The sequence below is a fragment of the Rhincodon typus genome, chromosome 29 (genome assembly GCF_021869965.1).
Source record: "Rhincodon typus isolate 14 chromosome 29, sRhiTyp1.1, whole genome shotgun sequence".
Lineage (NCBI taxonomy): Eukaryota > Metazoa > Chordata > Chondrichthyes > Orectolobiformes > Rhincodontidae > Rhincodon > Rhincodon typus.
Window position 1 is genome coordinate 20,635,758 of NC_063360.1, and position 19,415 is coordinate 20,655,172.

Here is a 19,415-nt window from a genome sequence, read left to right on the forward strand (position 1 = left end):
TCAGTAGACATTTGGTGCAATGAAAAAGAATCTCTAATATTACAATGGTGTTGCTTGTGTCAATTCAGGAAAAGCTTTAAGTTCCTGCAGTCCTAACTAATGAACCTTTTTCCCATTCACCAACCTTGCCCATATGATCCTCAGATACTGAATTGGATAATCAGCCTTGACTGTACTGAATCGCAGAGCAAGTTCGAAGGGCTGAATGACCCATTCCTGTTCCTATTTTCTATGGTTCTAGAAGAACAAGCACAGCAGAGGCTTGGAAATACCAAATTCCCCTTTAGGTCTCACATGGAATTGGAAATAAATCGCAGTTCCTAAAATGCTGCAGAAGCAAAATTGTGGAACTCCAGCAGTTCAAGAAGGTGGCTCACCACAACCTTTCAATTAGAGATGGGTAACAAATCTTGGCAATGCCTCTAATCCATGAACAAATTTTAAAAATCATTCAAAAATGTTTGCCTGTGAAAAACAGAATGATCAATAATACAAATATATTACACCAACCCTCTTCCTACCTGTCACCCTGAAGTGTTGTTCCAGCAGAGGCTGACGGTAACAGCTAGAATTCAATATTTGGCCAATTTCTCCATCCTAGCTCAGAAATGCTAAAATCAATTATTTTGCCACAAACAACTGTGTCAGCTGAGATCAATTATCTCCACACAGACAAAAAAATTATACCATTTGTCAAGCTTAGCTGCTCGCTGAAGATTCTCATGCAAGAACTAGTTAAGTTTGGGTCTTTGTAAGGCTTAATTTTACAATTTTCATAGTTAATTTTAGAGGTTACGGTTACATGACAACATAAAAACTGTCTCGTAGTAATATATACAATGCTGTAGGTTTGCAGGGTAATTATCAGGCTCATCCTGCATAATTGTTAGCAATAGTTTGATAGTAAAAGGCTCACCACTGAGGAGGAGGTTGTTAGTTCAAGACCACTCCAGTGATATAAGCAAATAATCCTCAAGGAGTTGCCATCTTTCACATGAGATTTTAAAATGAAACAACATTCTCAGGTAGAACTGAAACTCTCTGTCACTATTTCAAAGATGTGTGGTGAATTCACCTGGTGTGTTAAACCAAAGATTTATCCCTCAAACAACACCATTAAAACAGCAGATACATTTGGTCATTCATCTTTTTCCTGTTTGTGTCAGTCTTGAAGTTTCTAAAGCCATTTACTGCACGACAACAATGACTACACTTCAAATTGGCAGTAAAAGGAAAATCTTGCATTTCTATAGCAGGTTACAGGGCTCCAGGATGTCCCAATACTGCTTTTCAGTCAATAGATTATTTTCAAGTTGTTGTAAAGAATAGGAAACTCAGCAGCCGATTTGCTTGCAGCAAGCTCCCAAAGCCATCAAGGAAGGGATTAACAGAAACATTGTTTTAATTTTGTTCTCTGAGCCGTCAGTATTGGTTAGGACATCGGAGATAATTGCCCTTCTCTTTGAATTAGTGTCGGGGATCTGTGATATCCACCTGACAGGCCTTACATTGTAAAGCTCATTGAACCTATGGTTCTAAACTGAGCTGTATAAATGCAACGACTTTCTTTGACTTGTTTGCCTACAATGAGATCATGGGTAGCGCGCCAGCGAGCACAGAAAAATACACCTGAACTATCTCGTCAGTGGGAAGCAGGTTGACACTGCAGGTTTCCTGCCTGGCTAGGATTCTGTGAAGAAAGCTTGCTCACTGTATAAATCTGGTTACTGGCATGCTCAGAGTTGTCACTGCCTAATTAGATATCTACATCAGAGAAGAAAGACACCCTATTCTCTAAACAATTAGATTTAGATCAGATGGAAAACGTGCCTGACAGTGATAACCGGCCCTTTTTGTACAACTTGGTTCGACAGCGGGCTAGATTTCCACTTGCTGTCCTGTGATTCGAAAGTTACCAGGAGTCACGTCCGTCTCCCTGTAACAGCCGGAGAGACGTAGACTCCCTGATTGACAGTGCTCCTTATCAATGTTAGAGCAGCCTGAAATTCTGCAGATATGCACACAGCCAAGACAAAAATCTTCCATCAGCTGCAGTTTGCCTTCTGTTATCCAAAATCTATAGTTAGACTGCATGAATCCAGTCTTAATAGCTCCAATTATTGCTCCGGTATTATCTGAATTTACCCGGTCATTTCATCATGAATTTTTTTTTTCTTTTCTCTCTAACAAGTGTGATACGTTTGACCGAGGTGAATATTTTTATAACTGCCTTGGTTTACAAGAAGAAGAAAAAACAAAATGCGAATACTGGAAATCTGAAATAAAAACACAAAGTGCTGAGTTCTGGTGTCAAATTTGAATTTGGTGTGTGTACCACTTGATCACTTTGAAAAATCAGGTTACTAATTTTGTAAATGTCATGAAACGAGGAGAAATTCCCGCCACCTCATCTGTCTATAATCTGTCATGTCATCAGCACTGCTGTCTTAAAACTGTTCGCTTAGATCTCTGTTCCTGTTGCAAACCAGTGGAATTATTCGGGGAAGGACAGTGACTCTCATGTGCTGGAAAGAATTTCTAAATCACCTGCATCACATTGTGGCAATGATCGAATTGGCGGGATTGACTTAATTCTGTTTTTTTTAGGGCGGCACGGTGGCTCAGTGGTTAACATTGCTCCCTCACAGCACCAGGGACTCCGGTTCGATTCCACCCTCGGGCGACTGTCTGTGTGCAGTTTGCACATTCTCCCCGTGTCTGTCCTCCCACAGTCACAAGGATGTGCAGGTTAGGCGGATTGGCCACGCTAAATTGCCCATAAAGTCCAGGGATGTGCAGGTTAAGTAGTTTAGCCATGGAAAATGTAGTGGGGTGGGTCTGTAGGGAAGCTCATCGGACTCAGTGGGTCGAATGGTCCACACTGTAGGCATACCATGCCCAGTGTTTGTATAAGTATCAAAAACAGAAATTGCTGGGAGGAAAAAGAACACAGCAGATCTGAAGAAGGATCACTGGACTCGAAAGCTTTGCTTTCTCTCCACAGAACTACCGCGTATTTCTTTTCCAGCAATTTATGTTTTTGTTTCTCATTTCTAACGCCAGCAGTTCTTTGTGGATTTTGTTTTCATATGTGAGTGTGTTGCAGTGCTGCATGGTGAGACCTTTTGGATGTCGATGGCCTGCGTTTACACGTTCTCGAAATGTACAAGTGTAAAATTACACCGACTGGTCCACGTAGACCTGAAGATGTTAGTTGCGTTGCTGTGAAATATACAATTTGTAAAGTTACCACTTGCATCGAGAGAGGTTCTTGGGGAGAATTGAGTCATTCATTCCTGCACTGCAGTCATCTCGGGACATAAGTCCTTAGATTCATTGAGCAGTTACAACACAAATGGAAGCCATTCAGCCCGCCGTGAGCATGCAGCCCCGGGCAAGAGCAACGCAGCTGGTTCCGCCTCTTCCCCGCCGTCCTGTAAAATACAACAATGTCCTTGATATGAACATGAGGAATCATCATTATTTGCACCATTCTGAACTAAATCTTCGAACGGTTTCCCCGGCCCTTTAAAAAAAATCAATAAATTGCAAACGGCCGCACCATCTTAATGCCGTTGGATAATGTAAAGATGGGGTGGGTCTGATGAAAGAGACCAGTCACAGATTTCTAGTTTTTCTGTGTTGCCCAAATCGCAAAATATATTCAGGCAAGTTTTCCGAACACAATACAAGAAATCATTCATTCTGATGGGCGCAGCTTTGCAAAGACGAAATTCATATGATGCAAGGTACAGGGTTTACATCTTTCTCCTTAATCAGCTTTGCGCTGTTTGCCAGAGCAGGTATTGCCATCAGTGGAGCTCTTGAACTTTATGGTAGAATGCATTTCACTTGCTTTTTCCCAGGTAAATTTGTTGTGACTCCTCACATACCCCCAAACTCTTAATTTCTTAGTGGCAGTTTGATCCATTTCTCTGTCCCTCTTTTCTCACTATACTTATTTGACCATAGTTTGCAAATCAGTTATTGTGTGCATTTATTTAACAGGTTGTAATAGTTGTAATAGTTACAACTGTTAAACTTATAATTGAAATATGACCTTGAACTCCATCATATTTGACGCAATTGCCGAAGATGTTGGGGGGTTGCTGGATTGGTAATCTGCGGTTCCAATTTTCCTTGTTACTCCCGGAACTGTGAATGGCCTCAGAAGGTTGCAACGTCCCAGTTGATTGTCATGAACCACTAGCACGCTGTTTAATGAAGCCGTTTTCATCCGAGAGTGTTTGAAGAACAGCATCAAGCTTCAGGAACAAAATTCCTACTTTAACGTAATTCTCAATTGCCGATAGAACCTGCACTACTGAGTATGTAACAGGTGGATTTTATGGGTGCAGTTTGTGGACAGGATACATGTGAGACAGTAACTGCAAAACTAATTAAATATTTTACCAATTATTTGCCAATAGGAACCGTTACATCTTACTGCATTTGTATTAATACAGTAGATTCATTTTACCAAAGCATAGACAATTAACTATTACGTTATATAATAATATTTCAGATTTTTGTTAATGTAAAAGAAAGCGTCTGGGGTTATCTTGAGAATATTCCTGGAATGTAGCCGGTAAAAGTTGATTAATTGACATTAAACTTTGTTCCAAGTATCAATAATTCAAAATGAGTTGAAATCAAGATTAGCTTCTTTTCCCCCCAAGGTTCTTCATGTGTGTCAAGAAGCTTGAAGTTTACGTCAGGAAGTAGAGTTGCGAGTGCTAGGCCATTAAAATTGGAGACTGTTTTTACATGTCTATTAATTAATACAACACATTTTCCCTTCAGACATCTATTGAAGTGGGATTAAATACGCGGAATGAAAGAGTAGAACAACTCGCCTTTCACAGTTATGTGAGAAATCCAATAACTTCTCCGAATGTGAGAATCCTGCAAAGAGAAAGCTAATTTTCAGGAGGAAGTTAAAAATGGGAAGAAATAGATTTAAAAAAACAAAATGTTAATAGCTCCATTAGCCTCTGAAAGGTCTTGCTGATTGCATTGCAGAAGCTAAACAATAACTGTATTTCTGCATTATATCGACTTTTTTTTAACTTATAGTTTTCTGCCTGTAACTCTACTTTTTTATTGTAACGAATATCCTGTTTCGTCTATGTCCCTTCCCGAGCGCGGTCTTACAAGCATGGACATTCGTTAAGAATACATGTGCAACGCCATTTGAAGAATATTGCAAAAATTTGATGTTAGAGTAACAGTTAAACACACCCCTTGGGTTTATTTTATTAATAATTTATTAAAAGAATTGCTAACTAGATGAGGTCAGATAAATTTTATCTCTCATTAGTTTTGCACATCTTTGAAGTTATGTTGTGAAGGGTGCAGTATTCTTGTGGGACTACATCGTTCTCCGTTAAAATCTCCTTCGTTTGGGTAGAGAAAGTAATAATGACGTTGAAGTTTTGAACTCATGTTCGCACAGACACTGGTAAACAGGACTATAACCCGATAGTGATTTATATTATTTGGCCAATGTTATGCTCCTCATTCAAAGCCAGTGAAATTCGAGGTTGCAGGCAGTGTTAATACTTTCATTTGAGGGGGAAAGTGCCTACACATGTAAAAGTGGCCTAGACTTGTTTGATCGGTGAATCATTTTCTCCAGTTAGTATGTATTTTTATATAAATTTTACAGTTCCCGGGTCAAGAGTTTCTCTGCGTCCTTGAACATTTTCGCAGATGTTGATTTAACAGGTCCCCAAATTTAAAATCCTGCCGAATAAGTACATTCGCTGCATATTTGGGTTGCAGTGTAAAAAAAGCTGCAAACCTCTCGGGTTGCATTTAATCTGTGTTTTTTTCATTTTAGTTGAAAAGCAGAAACTACGTTTTGTCCAGCCAAAACTACTCGATAGACAGAGAGGTGTAGGAAGCCTTTCAGCGCTGTCAGCAACTGTAGAGCATAATTGTGGAGGCCATGTTCACAAAAATATTCTAATTTACTCCTTACATTAAAATAGTCATTGCCCAAACTAAAACGAATGCTCTCTTGTAGTCACGCGACGGGTATGCTGTAAATATACAGGTAAGGCTGAATGTTACAAACAAGTGTTTTGAGAAGTTTGGACTTTGATGGCTTGCAAGTAGCATAGTAAAGATCCTGTCCCGTTTTACAGTTAGGGTCCACCATCTCTATCCCTTTATAATTTAAACAATCAAATCTTCTAGTCCTCATTATAGTTTATCTAACAATGAGGATTTTGTAAATCCGAGAAACGTCCTATATGAAGTTCCGTTTGAAAATCTCCCGGTGAACGTGGAGTTTTGTACAATTTTCTGTTGTATTAAACACCACATCTTTTAAAAAAAATCGGGGCTGCGTATAATGACGATTATTGAAACAGTCAGAGTCAAATGTGTTTTGTAGATGAGGACTTCGAGCCTTGAAGTCATAAGGATCTGAATGGAACTGTTTTCAGAATGTTTTTGCATGAATTAGAAAGTTTAATAAGCTGATATTTAATAATTCTCAGTGCTTTGGGCTGGAATGTAAATTCAACTCACTGTTAACCAGTTTTTTTTAAGAGATTTATTCGGCATTGCTGTATTCAGATCAATTAGACATTTAGCTAGCCATTTGTCGTCGCAGAGACTTCAAGTCAATGTATTGAGTATTTCTATTTAAATAATTTGAAAAGATTGTTCCGCTATTGGTGTGAAAGTTAGGGTGCTGAGTTTACCATCTATGTATTTTTTTTTAATACGCTTACAGGATTTTCGTGACGACCTGTCGAAATCGGATTAATGTATGAACAGATTTCTCGTCGTGGTTTTGATGGCCACAGCTTTCCAAGAAATAACCAATAAACCCTGATTTTCTTTAACAAAAAAAGAACAGCGTGAAAAAATGCAGCCTAAAGCTTTGTATGTAAAATCAATAAATCCTATTTTAGTCAAATGCAAAGTCGTTAAATACATGGAAAAAGGCGTACGGTTGGCTCTTTACAACGTAGCAATTGGCAATATTCCAGACTATTGTTTGAATGTTAATTTTAAATAAACGAGGGATGCAGGCTACAGATCTAGTCATTATTATTAACATTCTTGTTTACTTTAGAAGTGCTTAATTTCTAGACATGATAAGTATGGAATTGAACCTGGCGTTACAATGTGTGTACCTATTAACTAAACTCGTGCTTTTGAGTTGCTGGTCTAATAGTTTCTAATGCTAACCGGTAAGTTTTGAGAACATTTCACTCGCTGTTAAACCTTTAAGCGGTTTAACATAAATGGAATTGATTTGTAAAATGCAACTGCAATTCAGCAGAATAGAACAACTCGTCCTACAACACAATCGCAAATGTAATTTATGACATAAACCCATTTTGCACCAAATAACAGTTACTACGTTGATTATTTGTTTTCTTCCTGAAGGATAACGCGTGGAGATAAACTGAACCCTGCCACTGCATAAGACATCTAAGACTAAAATTATACTCATTTGGAAAAATATTCATCCTGATTTTAAGAGTTTACTTTAACAGTTTGATGCTGTCAGCTCGTTCTTCAAGGGAATTGAGTTTGTGATTTGTGTATTGAATATGTTAACACATTAGAGAATCTATTCGTAAGGATTTTCAGTAACTCTGGCTTAATTAGTATTCAAATATGTCTCACCTATATTACAATGTTTGCTAAATTCCTGATTAATTCTTGAAGGTCCCATATATAAATAAGTGGTGATGTTTAATTGCAAGCACCTTGTTTGTCAAGTACATGGAATACCACAGCAATCGTCCCTCCCCTTGGACGGCCTGACTGATTTGAGTCCAGGAACTCAATTCTATTTTCCTTGCCAAACCTCAACATCCTAGAGGCGCCCACATTAAGGCACATCAGTTCAATATTTCCCAGAAATTCCGCAGCTGCAAATTTGACTAAATATGAGTCCACCTGAGGAATATTTCTTGCAACATTCATGGAGTCAGAGGGGATGGAGAACAGTTGGCAAGGCAAGTCCACTGCAAAGTCAATAGGCGATCTGTCGATATTAAACCACGCGACACAGTTGCTAGCAGAAATGGCTACTTCATCAAGTAACAAAGCACTTCCGACATAGTGTAGAGTTTTTAACAACAAGGCATGGCAGGTACATTCAAGAAGTACTGTATCTTCATGAAGTTCTTTTTTGCAGTGTAGTAGCAGTTGAAAAATGACTGGCTTTGCTAGCCAGGCAAATACTGAATTTCTCAGCTCTTGGCATGAAAATTTTATTGTAGTCAAAACATAGAGTGTTAATATTACTACATATTACTACAGACACATGACCCGAGGATACCACCAACTCCCCGCACCCCCGCCCAATCTCCGTTCAGCGTTTGTTTCGAAGATTATTTCTTAAGAGTTCTCATTCGACATTGAGACAGAGCGTTTTCCCTTCGGCGTTAAATCAATCTTTTGAATATTACTGCAGCAGGAAACCTTTTTAATTGTCCGTGAACTTTTATTTGTCTTTTTTTCAAACATGCCTCATTGTCATGTGTACTAACACATGGGCTCTTTTATGATTTTAGTTTTAACTGGTCTGGCTTGCTATAGCCTCCTGGATGGAAGCAACTGACACTTATCTGGTGTTATTAGTCACACAAGCATTTTCCTGACCACTGTTGCCTCCTGTTTTCTGGAAGAACCATTTAAATGCGAGAAGATCGATACTGGAAGGGACATTCGTTACTTAAATCACCCACTGTTAAGATACTCCATCTTTAAAATGCAAAATGGAAATCTGCGCTCTCAACAGATATAATGTTCTGGATGTGATTTTGTAAAAGAAACGAACTCAACACGGTTTCCCGGCTGAAATGCTGTGGTGTAATTTGAACCGCTCTTTAACTGAAAATGAGCCCTCATTAATTTCTGGATTTTCTTTAACAGAGTGACTTTAAATTGGCCCAAAACGTTTCAAATTAAGTGAGACATTGTTGAAAACTGGGAAGTTCCTTCCAAGTCGGCCAAAGCGCAAATTAACATAGAGCGAAGAAGCTGATTGTAAAACCAAATAGCATCTGTATCTAAAAGTGCAGTCTATCATAACTTCTTATACAATAAATTTAAATTGAGATTATAAATTATTTAAATTGTTTGCTACATAAAGAGAAACGATGCCACACCCGTGGCCCATTTAGCCTGTTAAGCAAACACATACAAATGGTCTCCAATTCTCTTTCCTATCAAAACTCTTTCCACACTTAGCGCTACCAGGCCAGGTGGAAGCAGCGAGGGCGATATATCTTTACCACTTTCGACATTTGGAGACGATATAATGTACTTTCAGTACTTCTTAACTGCGTTTACTAATCACAATCTCAAAACTGTTGTATCATTAGGCCGTATAAATTAATTAAACCCTATTCATGTTCTTATGACATATCAATTGTAATTTGCATTTGGAAAGAACCCTGCACGGTGATTCTAACTTGCAAACATTTGTCTTCGACTCTTTGTTTTTGTTAATACTTACTGTTAAGAGTACCTAAACAATCCGCCGGGTTAAGACGTCTCTTTGGGTAGGTGGGTGTTTTACATCATGCTATTGTAAGCAAACTACACTTACTTTCCCAGCTGTTTATATAAAATCAGCAACACGACTGGGACTTGAGAGCTGTGTACGACTGACAAACGATTTCAGGGAAATTCACTTACGAATACAATAATGCGTAACAAAACTTATTTTTTCTCTCGCCTTCAAGAGAATAACAACCAATGCCAATGAGAATTTAATGGCAACTAATTAATCTCTGTAATTACAATGCTGCATAAGATGATAGCAGAAGGTATCTGTGATAATATTAGAGATACATAGTAGCTGTGTGCTCCATTCGAAAAAGAGTTTGATTTCTGTTTCTTTGTTAAGGATTTTTATTGTGCATTTTCCATTTCGCAATATCTGTTCTTCCAGTGCCCTGTGAACAGTGAGCGATATAATCATGTTCACAGTCCCTCGTTAAAACGGCAAGAATAGCCCCCTACTTGTTTTGACTGATTATGTAGCGACTGGATCTCTGAGCCGAAGATGGAACGCTTTTTGGGTGCGGAATTGCTCTGAATCTCCCTGCATTAGACACAGCACAGCGGGCAAGCCAACAAACGTAAATGGAGCTTCTACTGATTGTACCGACAGCCGGTGGAAACACCTGTTTACTTACCGGCGGGGGGAGTAGAAGGAGGGGGGCAAGTTCTTGTGCGTTATTTTGGTAAGGAATAATGAAGCAGCTCTTTTATTTTCTTCCCTCACAGATAATTCCGAGGTGAATTTGCTGGAGAAGAGGTGGATAAGAATTAACCCGAGCTAGGGCGAACAGGCAGAAAGAAATGGATCAATACTTGGCCGGGCCAGAGCAGCTGCCAGATGGTTAGGAGATAGAAAAAAGCTGCACACCCCAAACTGTTTCTCGCAGGGCTCTGGTCACTTCAACAGGGATAAATAAAGAGTAGTTATTACATGTAGATTTGAAGCAACAATTGCAACTATTAGCATTTTTAAGTACATGTTAAAAACCACATCAATCGGAGTTTACAGAAATCATATCTACAATTGGTGTGTGGGATTAATGTCCTAAATAAATCCACGACAGAGTTAATCAGGAAGAAATTCTTTTTTAAAAATGTTAGCTTTATTTTGGAACATTCCAGTTATTCGGCAGATTGGAGGGCAGTGCTGGCGTCATTAATGATTACAGTTGAATTAATTAAGTGGTGGCGAGCATTTTTAAACTAAAGGCCGGGCTACGGTTGTAATCCTTTGAAAGGGGCCTGACTAGTGCCTTTCACTAGCATCATCATGTTAATGAAATCCACTATGTGAATCAGTGACACGTAATATAATATAAATGTTAAAAGTTGCACCATCCTTTCGAATTCAGTTTTCCTAACTTGCTGCAATAATGGGAAATGACCATTTTTAAATAAAACCAAAAATCCTTTCCGTTCTGATTTTCAGCACATTTGGCTGCGCTTTGGCTAATGATATTTTATTGATTTGGACGAAGCAATGAGGTGTTGCAGATCCCTGCTAGAATGAAGCCAGCATTCTACTTTCTAAATTATATTTTGTTAATTACGAAAGGAGTGCCGAGGAAATAAACTGGCTTTCAACTAAATCAAGTGGCGGGAAAGGACTATCAGCTTTACTGTCATCACAAGTAAACAACAACAATAATATTCTTCCCAGATAATCAACGTTATCCTGAATTTGTACTTAATTGAGCAACATTTATTGTGACGACATGGAAATCGGTAGTTTCAGAAATGATAGAAGGTTTTGTGAAAATAAACGTTCATATTGCCCTGGTAATAATGGTACAGTGTTGTTGGTTTAAGAGAAATGAACAAGTTGCAATTGAGCTAATATATTTCAGCGTCAGCAGATCCGGAAGCTGAAGCGAGCCAGTTTAGCAGGAGAAGTGAAAAGGAGCCGCAGTCTGACCCGCTGCGTCTCTCTTGGTTGTAAAGTTCTCAGTTCATAGATCAGGAAAACAAGGTGTTTACGCCGCAGTCTGTAACCGTTAAACACTCAAAGCAGCCTATCTTTCAAACAGAAAACACAGAAACGTCAAACTTTCTGTAAACTTTGTTTTTTTTAATGTTGAGGGGACTGTAGCTGAATGCAGGGTGAATATAGCACGGGGCTCCAAAGAGAAACAGGTGAGTTGTAGGTACAGCCGACAGGTCATTCAGAATATTCTACACCCGAGAGGAGGCGAGATTATTCTCGGTTATTTTAGCCTGCTGTATATAGTGTGAGGTATGTTCCAGGGGTACATTCCCGCTATGAAAACGTGCGGCCTTCGGGTTTCCTGGCGGCGGTGTTCATTAAATCGCAGCTCGATTTGTGGAGCTTTTTTTTCAAAATCTTCGATCTCAGTATATTCCAGATCAAAGCGCTCTCAGCTGGGTTTTGGTATGTCTTTATGTTGCAAATCCTCTGCAAGTCCCTTAATACAACACTTTCATGTTGTTACCACTGGTTACTGCTCTGACTCCCCAAAGGCTTTCCCCCGCCCCCCCAACCACAGGTCAGAATTTGTCTTTCTCACGTCAGCCCGGAGAGTTTCATCATTCGGCGTTTATCAATGGCACTTAAAGCCAGGAGTCATCATTCGGCCAAAAAAATGATCAGGTTTTCGTGGAGAAAGCGGCATTTCCGGTTGAATGGACAATAAAGGCAGTGTGTGCAGGCGCGCACACACACACACACATAAATGCTGCCCTTTATCCCTCCAAACCCGGTTCCAAATTCAGCGCCGTGTTTACTTCCTCCCGAGTTCAAACAGAAGTGATTTATCAAAGCGCATCGTTTATATCCGTGTGACTGAGTCCCCGGGTGAACCTGAAGACCTGCCGAGTCTAACGAGCGCAACCTCTCTCAACAGAACTGCTCCAATGCAGCTGACAACTTGGGCTTTGGAAATGTTTCCCAGCGCTGTTAGGGCATAACTAATTCGATGACAATTTCGAGCGCGCGTCGTGTCTGCATTTCTGTGGCAAAGCAGCTGTGAGTGTTCCATATTGGACCTATTGATCAGGATAGCGGCAGGGTTTCAGCAAATAAAGCCCCAAGTGTTGACAAACAATCGGGGTGTCTTCAGATCATGACCACTGTACACCTAGTAACCGCACTGGTATCTCTCGACTGAAGATTTGAGGAAAGTGTAAAAGCTGAAATGAAGGACAATCCTCCCCAAACACAGGGCACTTTGTAAAATGTGTTCTGAGGAAGGGTCAATGGACTCGAAACATAAACTCTGATTTCTCTCCACGGGTGCTGCCAGACCTGCTGAGTTTCTCCAGCAATTTCTGTTTTTGTTTCAGATTTACAGCATCCACAGTTGTTTTATTGTAAAATGTGTCACCTCGTCCAGAAGTGTCATTCAGGCCTAAAAGCCTGTCTCCTTTAAGACACCGCAACTCAAAAAGTGTCGCTCTAAATTTTACACTGTTGCAAAGATTCAAAATATTGTACTGTATGTTATGAACGGAAATATTGGTGAAAGTGTCAAACTTATTCCATATCAAAAAAAGTCAACTGTCACAATCTTGACCCTCAAAGGCTCGGCCCTGAGAATGGGGAAGTTGGATTCGGGTGACTATCTCAGGCACTGCGCAGACCCTGAAGGGCCAAATGGCCTCTTTCAGCCCCGCCATGAACTTTCGATGACTGTGATCCAATGAAACTGGATCCTGAGACGTCTACTCATTTTAAGGAACGGAATGTAATTGCCCGGTCAACGACTATTGATGTCTGAACTGCCTAAAACATTGAAGCAACCGTCCCAGTGAACAAAATGATCCTCCATGTTTTGAGATGGGCCTCGAGGGCCGTGTCTGATCCCGGGATTTCGAGCTGTGGGTGTTGGAAGGTGACACCTTCCTTATCTGCAGTGAACGAAAGCCTTGTCAGTGAGATAACGCCGGATCTTAGCTGCCTGTGCTGAGGCTTGGATGTGAAGCTAAACCGTTAGTGTTGAAGTGAGAGGCTGCAATTATGGCAAGGTTCATTCTTCGCTAATTGCACTCGTGCATTGTTCGGCCTGAAACTTTCTGGCTTTCGAATGGGGAATGCATTGGGCAGGAGTGATGGGGGAGGGAGGGAGGTTGGAAAGAAATAGAGGAAAAGAAACCCTCCGGAAATTCAGTAATGAGATGTGGGAGTGCTGACGTCAAACTCGGATGTGAGAGTGTGCGCACTGAGAGTCTGTCTCCCTCTGTCTCTGCCCCAATCTGCAAGCGGTTAAACCTGCAGCCCAGGGAGCAGTGCATCAGTCAGAGAGAGAGACAGACAGACAGACAGACGCACACATACGATCCGAGAGAGAGCAATAGCAGCAGCACTGATCGCTACATCCCCCCCCCGCCACCCCCTCCCAGACACACACACCCACCTACACACACCCACACACACATACACAGACAGAGCTCGACCGAGCGGATGGCTAGGGATTGATGCCTCCTTTTTCCTCACCTCTCTCTCCAACCCAGCGAGCATGGAGCTTACAATGGAAAACCTCGGGAATATCCACGGCGCCAGCCAAGCCAGCGACCTGATGAACAGTTCCCACAATCGCCAGGCGTCTCACCGGAGCCTGGCGCCTCACGGCCGGCCTGCCATGGTGTCCAGCATGGCTTCTATCCTGGAAGGGGGAGAGTACCGGCCGGATCCGAGCCTGTCAGGCCCCCTGCACCCGGCAATGAGCATGTCGTGTGAGAGTCCGCCCGGGATGAGTTTGAGCAGTACCTACACCACGCTGACCCCTCTGCAGCACCTGCCGCCCATCTCCACCGTGTCTGAGAAATTCCACCACCCTCACCCTCACCACCACCACCACCACCATCACCATCACCCCCCACACCAGAGGCTGCCCGGCAATGTCAGCGGCAGCTTCACCCTCATGAGGGACGAGAGGGGGTTACCTTCCATGGGCAATCTCTACAGCCCCTACCACAAGGACATGGCGAGCATGGGGCAGCCGCTGTCCCCCCTCTCCAACGGACTGGGCACTTTGCACAACTCTCAGCAGCCCCTCACCCCTTACGGCGGGCACATGGCCAACGAGAAGATCCTGTCCCCCAGCGGGTTCGAGTCCCACGCTGCCATGCTGTCCCGGGGAGAAGAACACCTGGCCCGGGGACTGGCGGCTCCCGGAGCCGGCATGATGGCCCATCTCAATGGCATGCACCATCACGGTCACCACCACGGCCAGGCCAACGGCTCCCTGCTCTCCTCCGAGCGCGACCGCCAGCCGTCGGTGTCCGCCTCGCAAAGCGGCGGCTCCAACCAGGTCGAGGAGATCAACACCAAGGAAGTGGCCCAGCGGATCACCGCCGAGCTGAAGCGCTACAGCATCCCGCAGGCCATTTTCGCCCAGCGCATCCTGTGCAGGTCACAAGGGACCCTCTCAGACCTGCTGAGGAACCCCAAACCCTGGAGCAAGCTCAAATCCGGCCGGGAGACATTCAGGAGGATGTGGAAGTGGCTTCAGGAGCCGGAATTCCAAAGGATGTCAGCTCTAAGGCTTGCAGGTAGGACGGAGAATGCACCGAGATTCAATGCTTCTTTTTATACATGCCGCTTTTTTTAAAAAAAAAATTGTAATATACAAATCTATTCATAATGCGAACTTAACCATAACAGATACTGAAAACTTCGGGCGGGTTGCTGAATGATTTCCCTTCATTTAAACGGAAAGCAGTTATTCAAAGCGTGCTTCACCATCTTTGTACAGTAATATTTCCCATTCTTTTATTTATCGCTTTGTATTTCTTTGTCTCGGTGTTTGACATTGTGTGTGTGTGTGTTTGTGCATTACATTCGCGCACACAGAGATTTCACAGTGTTCGCTATTCCGCTCACACTCCCCGTTTTCTGACAGGATCCCCAGGGTTTTCCCATTAATGTCATTTTCTCCTACACTTCCCCTGGTTTAACTTACGCAAACACGGTATTAGTTATTCTGGGACAGAAACAGATTCACCTAATATAGTTGAATGTCCCGCTACCTGGTCCATACATAACTACTATCGCACACATATACAAAACAATCTGCAGTCAATCTCCTGTTCTCTTCCATACACTTTACATTGGGGAGGAGTAGGGGGGGCGGTAGGTTGTTCTGCTGGTTAGATGATTTGTATCGATGAGTAAACAGCAAATTTCTTTCCAGCAGACTAGATTGTTCATACTGAAGGGAAAGGCATTATGTCCATTATTCCACCTGTGTTTTCCTTTTGGAAATAGTGATTGCATTGTATTTCGCTCGCTAAATGAAGGTAGCACCACATATGTGGATTGAACTGAGGTACATCTCATTGATGGGTAGCAGCGCTGTGCAGTTTATATGAAAACCCTCATTTCTATTCGATCGTGTTTGTACCGTGTACTATCATTTCCGTAACTGGCTGACGTGCATGTCTTAATGGGTTTTAAAATGAGTTGTGGGCCACCTAGCGTGATCGTTGTGATAATGTACTGGTGCACCCACCATCTCTGGGACCCTCTCCGCCTCATTCAGCCATGTCCTCTTGTAAAGTACAGGTGCGGAGCATCTTCGGGACGTAACTGTCCTCAGGTGTATAATCCATGCGGTGCCACGTGTCCCACAATTTACCTGCCCCTTAATTAGGTGCGAATCGAGGCATCTTTTAGTTACAGTCAATGCCCTATTGAAAAGCAGTTAATGTAATGCAGATTGCATTGGTTTTACAAGAGTCTGATAAATAAAGATTTAAACTATCCTGAATTGGCTTTTTAAGTGTCTCTGTTGTTAAACTCAATCGAGCGTTTGTGTTTTATTTCTGTTCCAAAATGTGGTATGGAAGAGTTGGGTCAAATTAGCGCAATAGAGACAACAGCTCTTAGATTTAGTCACACATAAAGGAATGAGATGGAAACGTTTTAAATGAAGTTTTTGACAATATAAAATCTACTTCTGGGCGGCTATATACATATATATAATGTTTAATGTTATATTTTATTTGAAATAATATAACATTAAAGATTGTGATTATTGGCCAGTGCAGCACTAGTGGAACTTGGCAAGTCTAAAATAACATTTTGAGATCTCCCATTAAATGACGATAAATCTTCAGTGCCATAATCCAGCCTGACCACTATACTCACATCTGTGGTGTGCATAGCAGCCAGTGTATCTTCAGTTCCTGGACGGCGTTGTAATGTAACATTTTTCTTTCTGGACATTTAGGCTTCAGGTTTCTTTGTTATCACTATGTCAGCACCGAGAATCTTGTCATTGCAAGGTCTTTGGAATTTACAAATATTTGGGAGTTTTGTTGAACTTATTCCTTGTCATAGAATAATTTCTGGTGACAAGAGAGGTTTGGAAATCCCAGCGCAATGTCGCATTAGTGAGATTGAGATATAAATATGAAAAGGAGAAAGAGCCAGGATTCTTTACTAGGAGTAAGGGAGACAGAATTGTTCGCGTTTGAAACCACAAAATCAATAGCTTCGAATTACAATTCGGAATTCATCACAGTCAAAGAAATCGATTTTTAGGGTTGTTCAAATATTTTGAAACGGCAGTACACTGCCAGATAATGCTGTATATGGTGAGGTTGCAGAAAAGAAAAATCACAAGTGAACGTACAGGGGTGTTTTCAGATGTTGTAGATACCACCGCCATTTGCATGTTTAGCAGCAATGATTGGGACACCTTGGCGATGGGATTGATGTGTTTAGCGCCGCGATTTCATTCGGGTTGTGAAGGAAAAGAAAATGCTGTGAGAATCCGTCGCAGATTCAATTCAAGTTATGTCAAAGCACTGGTTTAAAATGACCAGACATGTTCTCCTCACACGAGCTCGAATCTGTTCTGTTTAATAATAATACAACCGTGTATTTGAACGACCCACATGTATTAGAACGATTGTAAATGCCATAATTGCTCAGTACTTCAGAGTTTCTCCCAAAGTTCAGGTTTCTGGTATTTGAGGTAACTTGATTGCAATGCTCTGGATTCCCAGAGAACATAAAAATGTACCCATTGCAGCGGGTGTAGACCGGTTCACAGCAGAGGCGAATGTTTATGGATTAGCAGCAGCTTTACTACATGGTTGGCTCAGACTGCATCTTTACAAATATGTTATCTTCATTAACAAGATATAGCCACACATCAAATCTGATGGATAACACAATGCGGAGGTTTAAAATGATGGGATGTAGATGGTAATCCTCCAAATGGATTCTAATGGGACTAAAGATGCACTCAGAAGAACTTTTTTGTTTGTTTGAGATGGTAAGGTGATGGGCTACATTTTCACCCGCCCGATTATTGAACCCCCCACCCCTGCAGGTTGTACAGTTCTCACTGGCAGGGCATACCACAAAGCGGTTGATGCTGCTGTTTAAATGAAGCTGATGTGATTGTACCGGTAAATATACGATCAATAAACATAACTGCTGGACGCTGAACTGGCGCTTGCATTGGATCTAACCCTTTCCACTCCACCTTCTTTTCTTGTGTCTGTGGATTGTGGATTAAGGATCAATTATTGAAAGGGATTCTAATGCCATATTCGCGCCTGGGACTACTTTGCCTGCACGACTGGCGAGCAGATCACTTAGAAACAAACTCAACAAGATGTCTGAGGGTTTTGATTTGGGCAGTATGTGTGTCGTGTGGAGCCTTCCTTTAAGGATTGTTTAAGGATTGCTACAATTTATTTTCTCTCGTCATGTTTGGTGTTGTTGGACTCATGGAATGCCGCAAAAAAGTCACTCCCCATCAACTCGATCCAGTACGTAGCATCATACACCAGGGTTTACACCATGTTCATTCCTATGTTTACGGGAATATGTATTGCAGACTATAATTCTTGCATTTGCTCCTGCCTAGTCTCTCCCAGATATTTTTTTCTTAAATGAAATGCATGCTTGACAAATGTGCAAGTCTGTAAATCTTTCATAAAAAGATGCATCTATTATTTATCGGATAGGTACATACTAAATAAATCAGGCACACAGGCACTCATCCATACTGCCTCATCGCGCACCACACTGAAATAATGAGCTATCTTTCAACGTGAAATTATCGATTAGCATTACATAGCTTAGGCCGATTTTAGCGTTAAAAATGAAGTGTTTCTTTGGGGGAAGTGGGAAACGCCGTGTGTTTTATGACATGATTGCGGCAGTAAGACAGAGAAAATGTGGGAGAGGGTGGGCGGGAGGGAGAGAGAGAGAGAGCAACGAGAGCTGGCTGTGTGCAGTTTGAACCCAGTCAATATTGATCACACAGCAAACCTGCCAATGCTACTGAGGGGCACATTCTACTCGCAAATGTGATCAAAAGCCTGTGCTCTACGATCTCCGCGACTGAGCCTTTCCCCAAGACCGATCTGTAGTCAGTGCAGTGAAGTTTTCTCTCCCACACATCCCTATTGTTCCAATTAACGAAATCGAACCTGCTGCTAGCTGCTGCTCCTTAACTTCTGTGGCCAGATCGACACATGCTCCCCGCGCGATCTTCGGTGATGCTGATTCTGCGTGCGTTAGTCTCTGAGTTTGTGCGTGTGTGATTGTGTGTATGCTAGTCTCTGTCTGTATTAGTTTGTGTGTGTTAGTCTGTGAGTGGGTTAGTCTATGTGTGTATTAGTCTGTGTCTTTCCGTTAGTCGGCGTCTGTGTTAGCCTGTGTGGATTAGTCTATATGTGTGTTAGTCTGTGTGGTGTATGTTAGTCTGTGTCTGTGTGTTAGTCTGTGTTAGCCTTGTGTGTGTTTGTGTGTGCGCCAGACTGTGTCTGTGTTCCTCTGTGTGTTAGTCTATGTGTGTTAGCCTGTGTTTGTGTGTGTTAGTTTGTGTGTTTCTGTGTGTGAGTGTTTGTGTGTGTTAGTTTGTGTGTTTCTGTGTGTGTCTGTGTGTTTGTGT

At 41.8% G+C, this 19,415-nt stretch overlaps 1 protein-coding gene across 1 annotated transcript in view; it reads left to right on the forward strand.

Annotated features, from left to right (window-relative positions):
* The first annotated feature begins 14,015 nt into the window (after positions 1-14,015).
* The window catches only part of onecut3b (one cut homeobox 3b), a 99,123-nt gene continuing 93,723 nt past the window's right edge, over positions 14,016-19,415 (forward strand). Inside the window, exon 1 of the mRNA XM_048614243.1 lies at positions 14,016-15,051. Coding sequence (XP_048470200.1) covers positions 14,016-15,051 — 1,036 coding nt within the window. The remainder of the gene's footprint in view (positions 15,052-19,415) is intronic.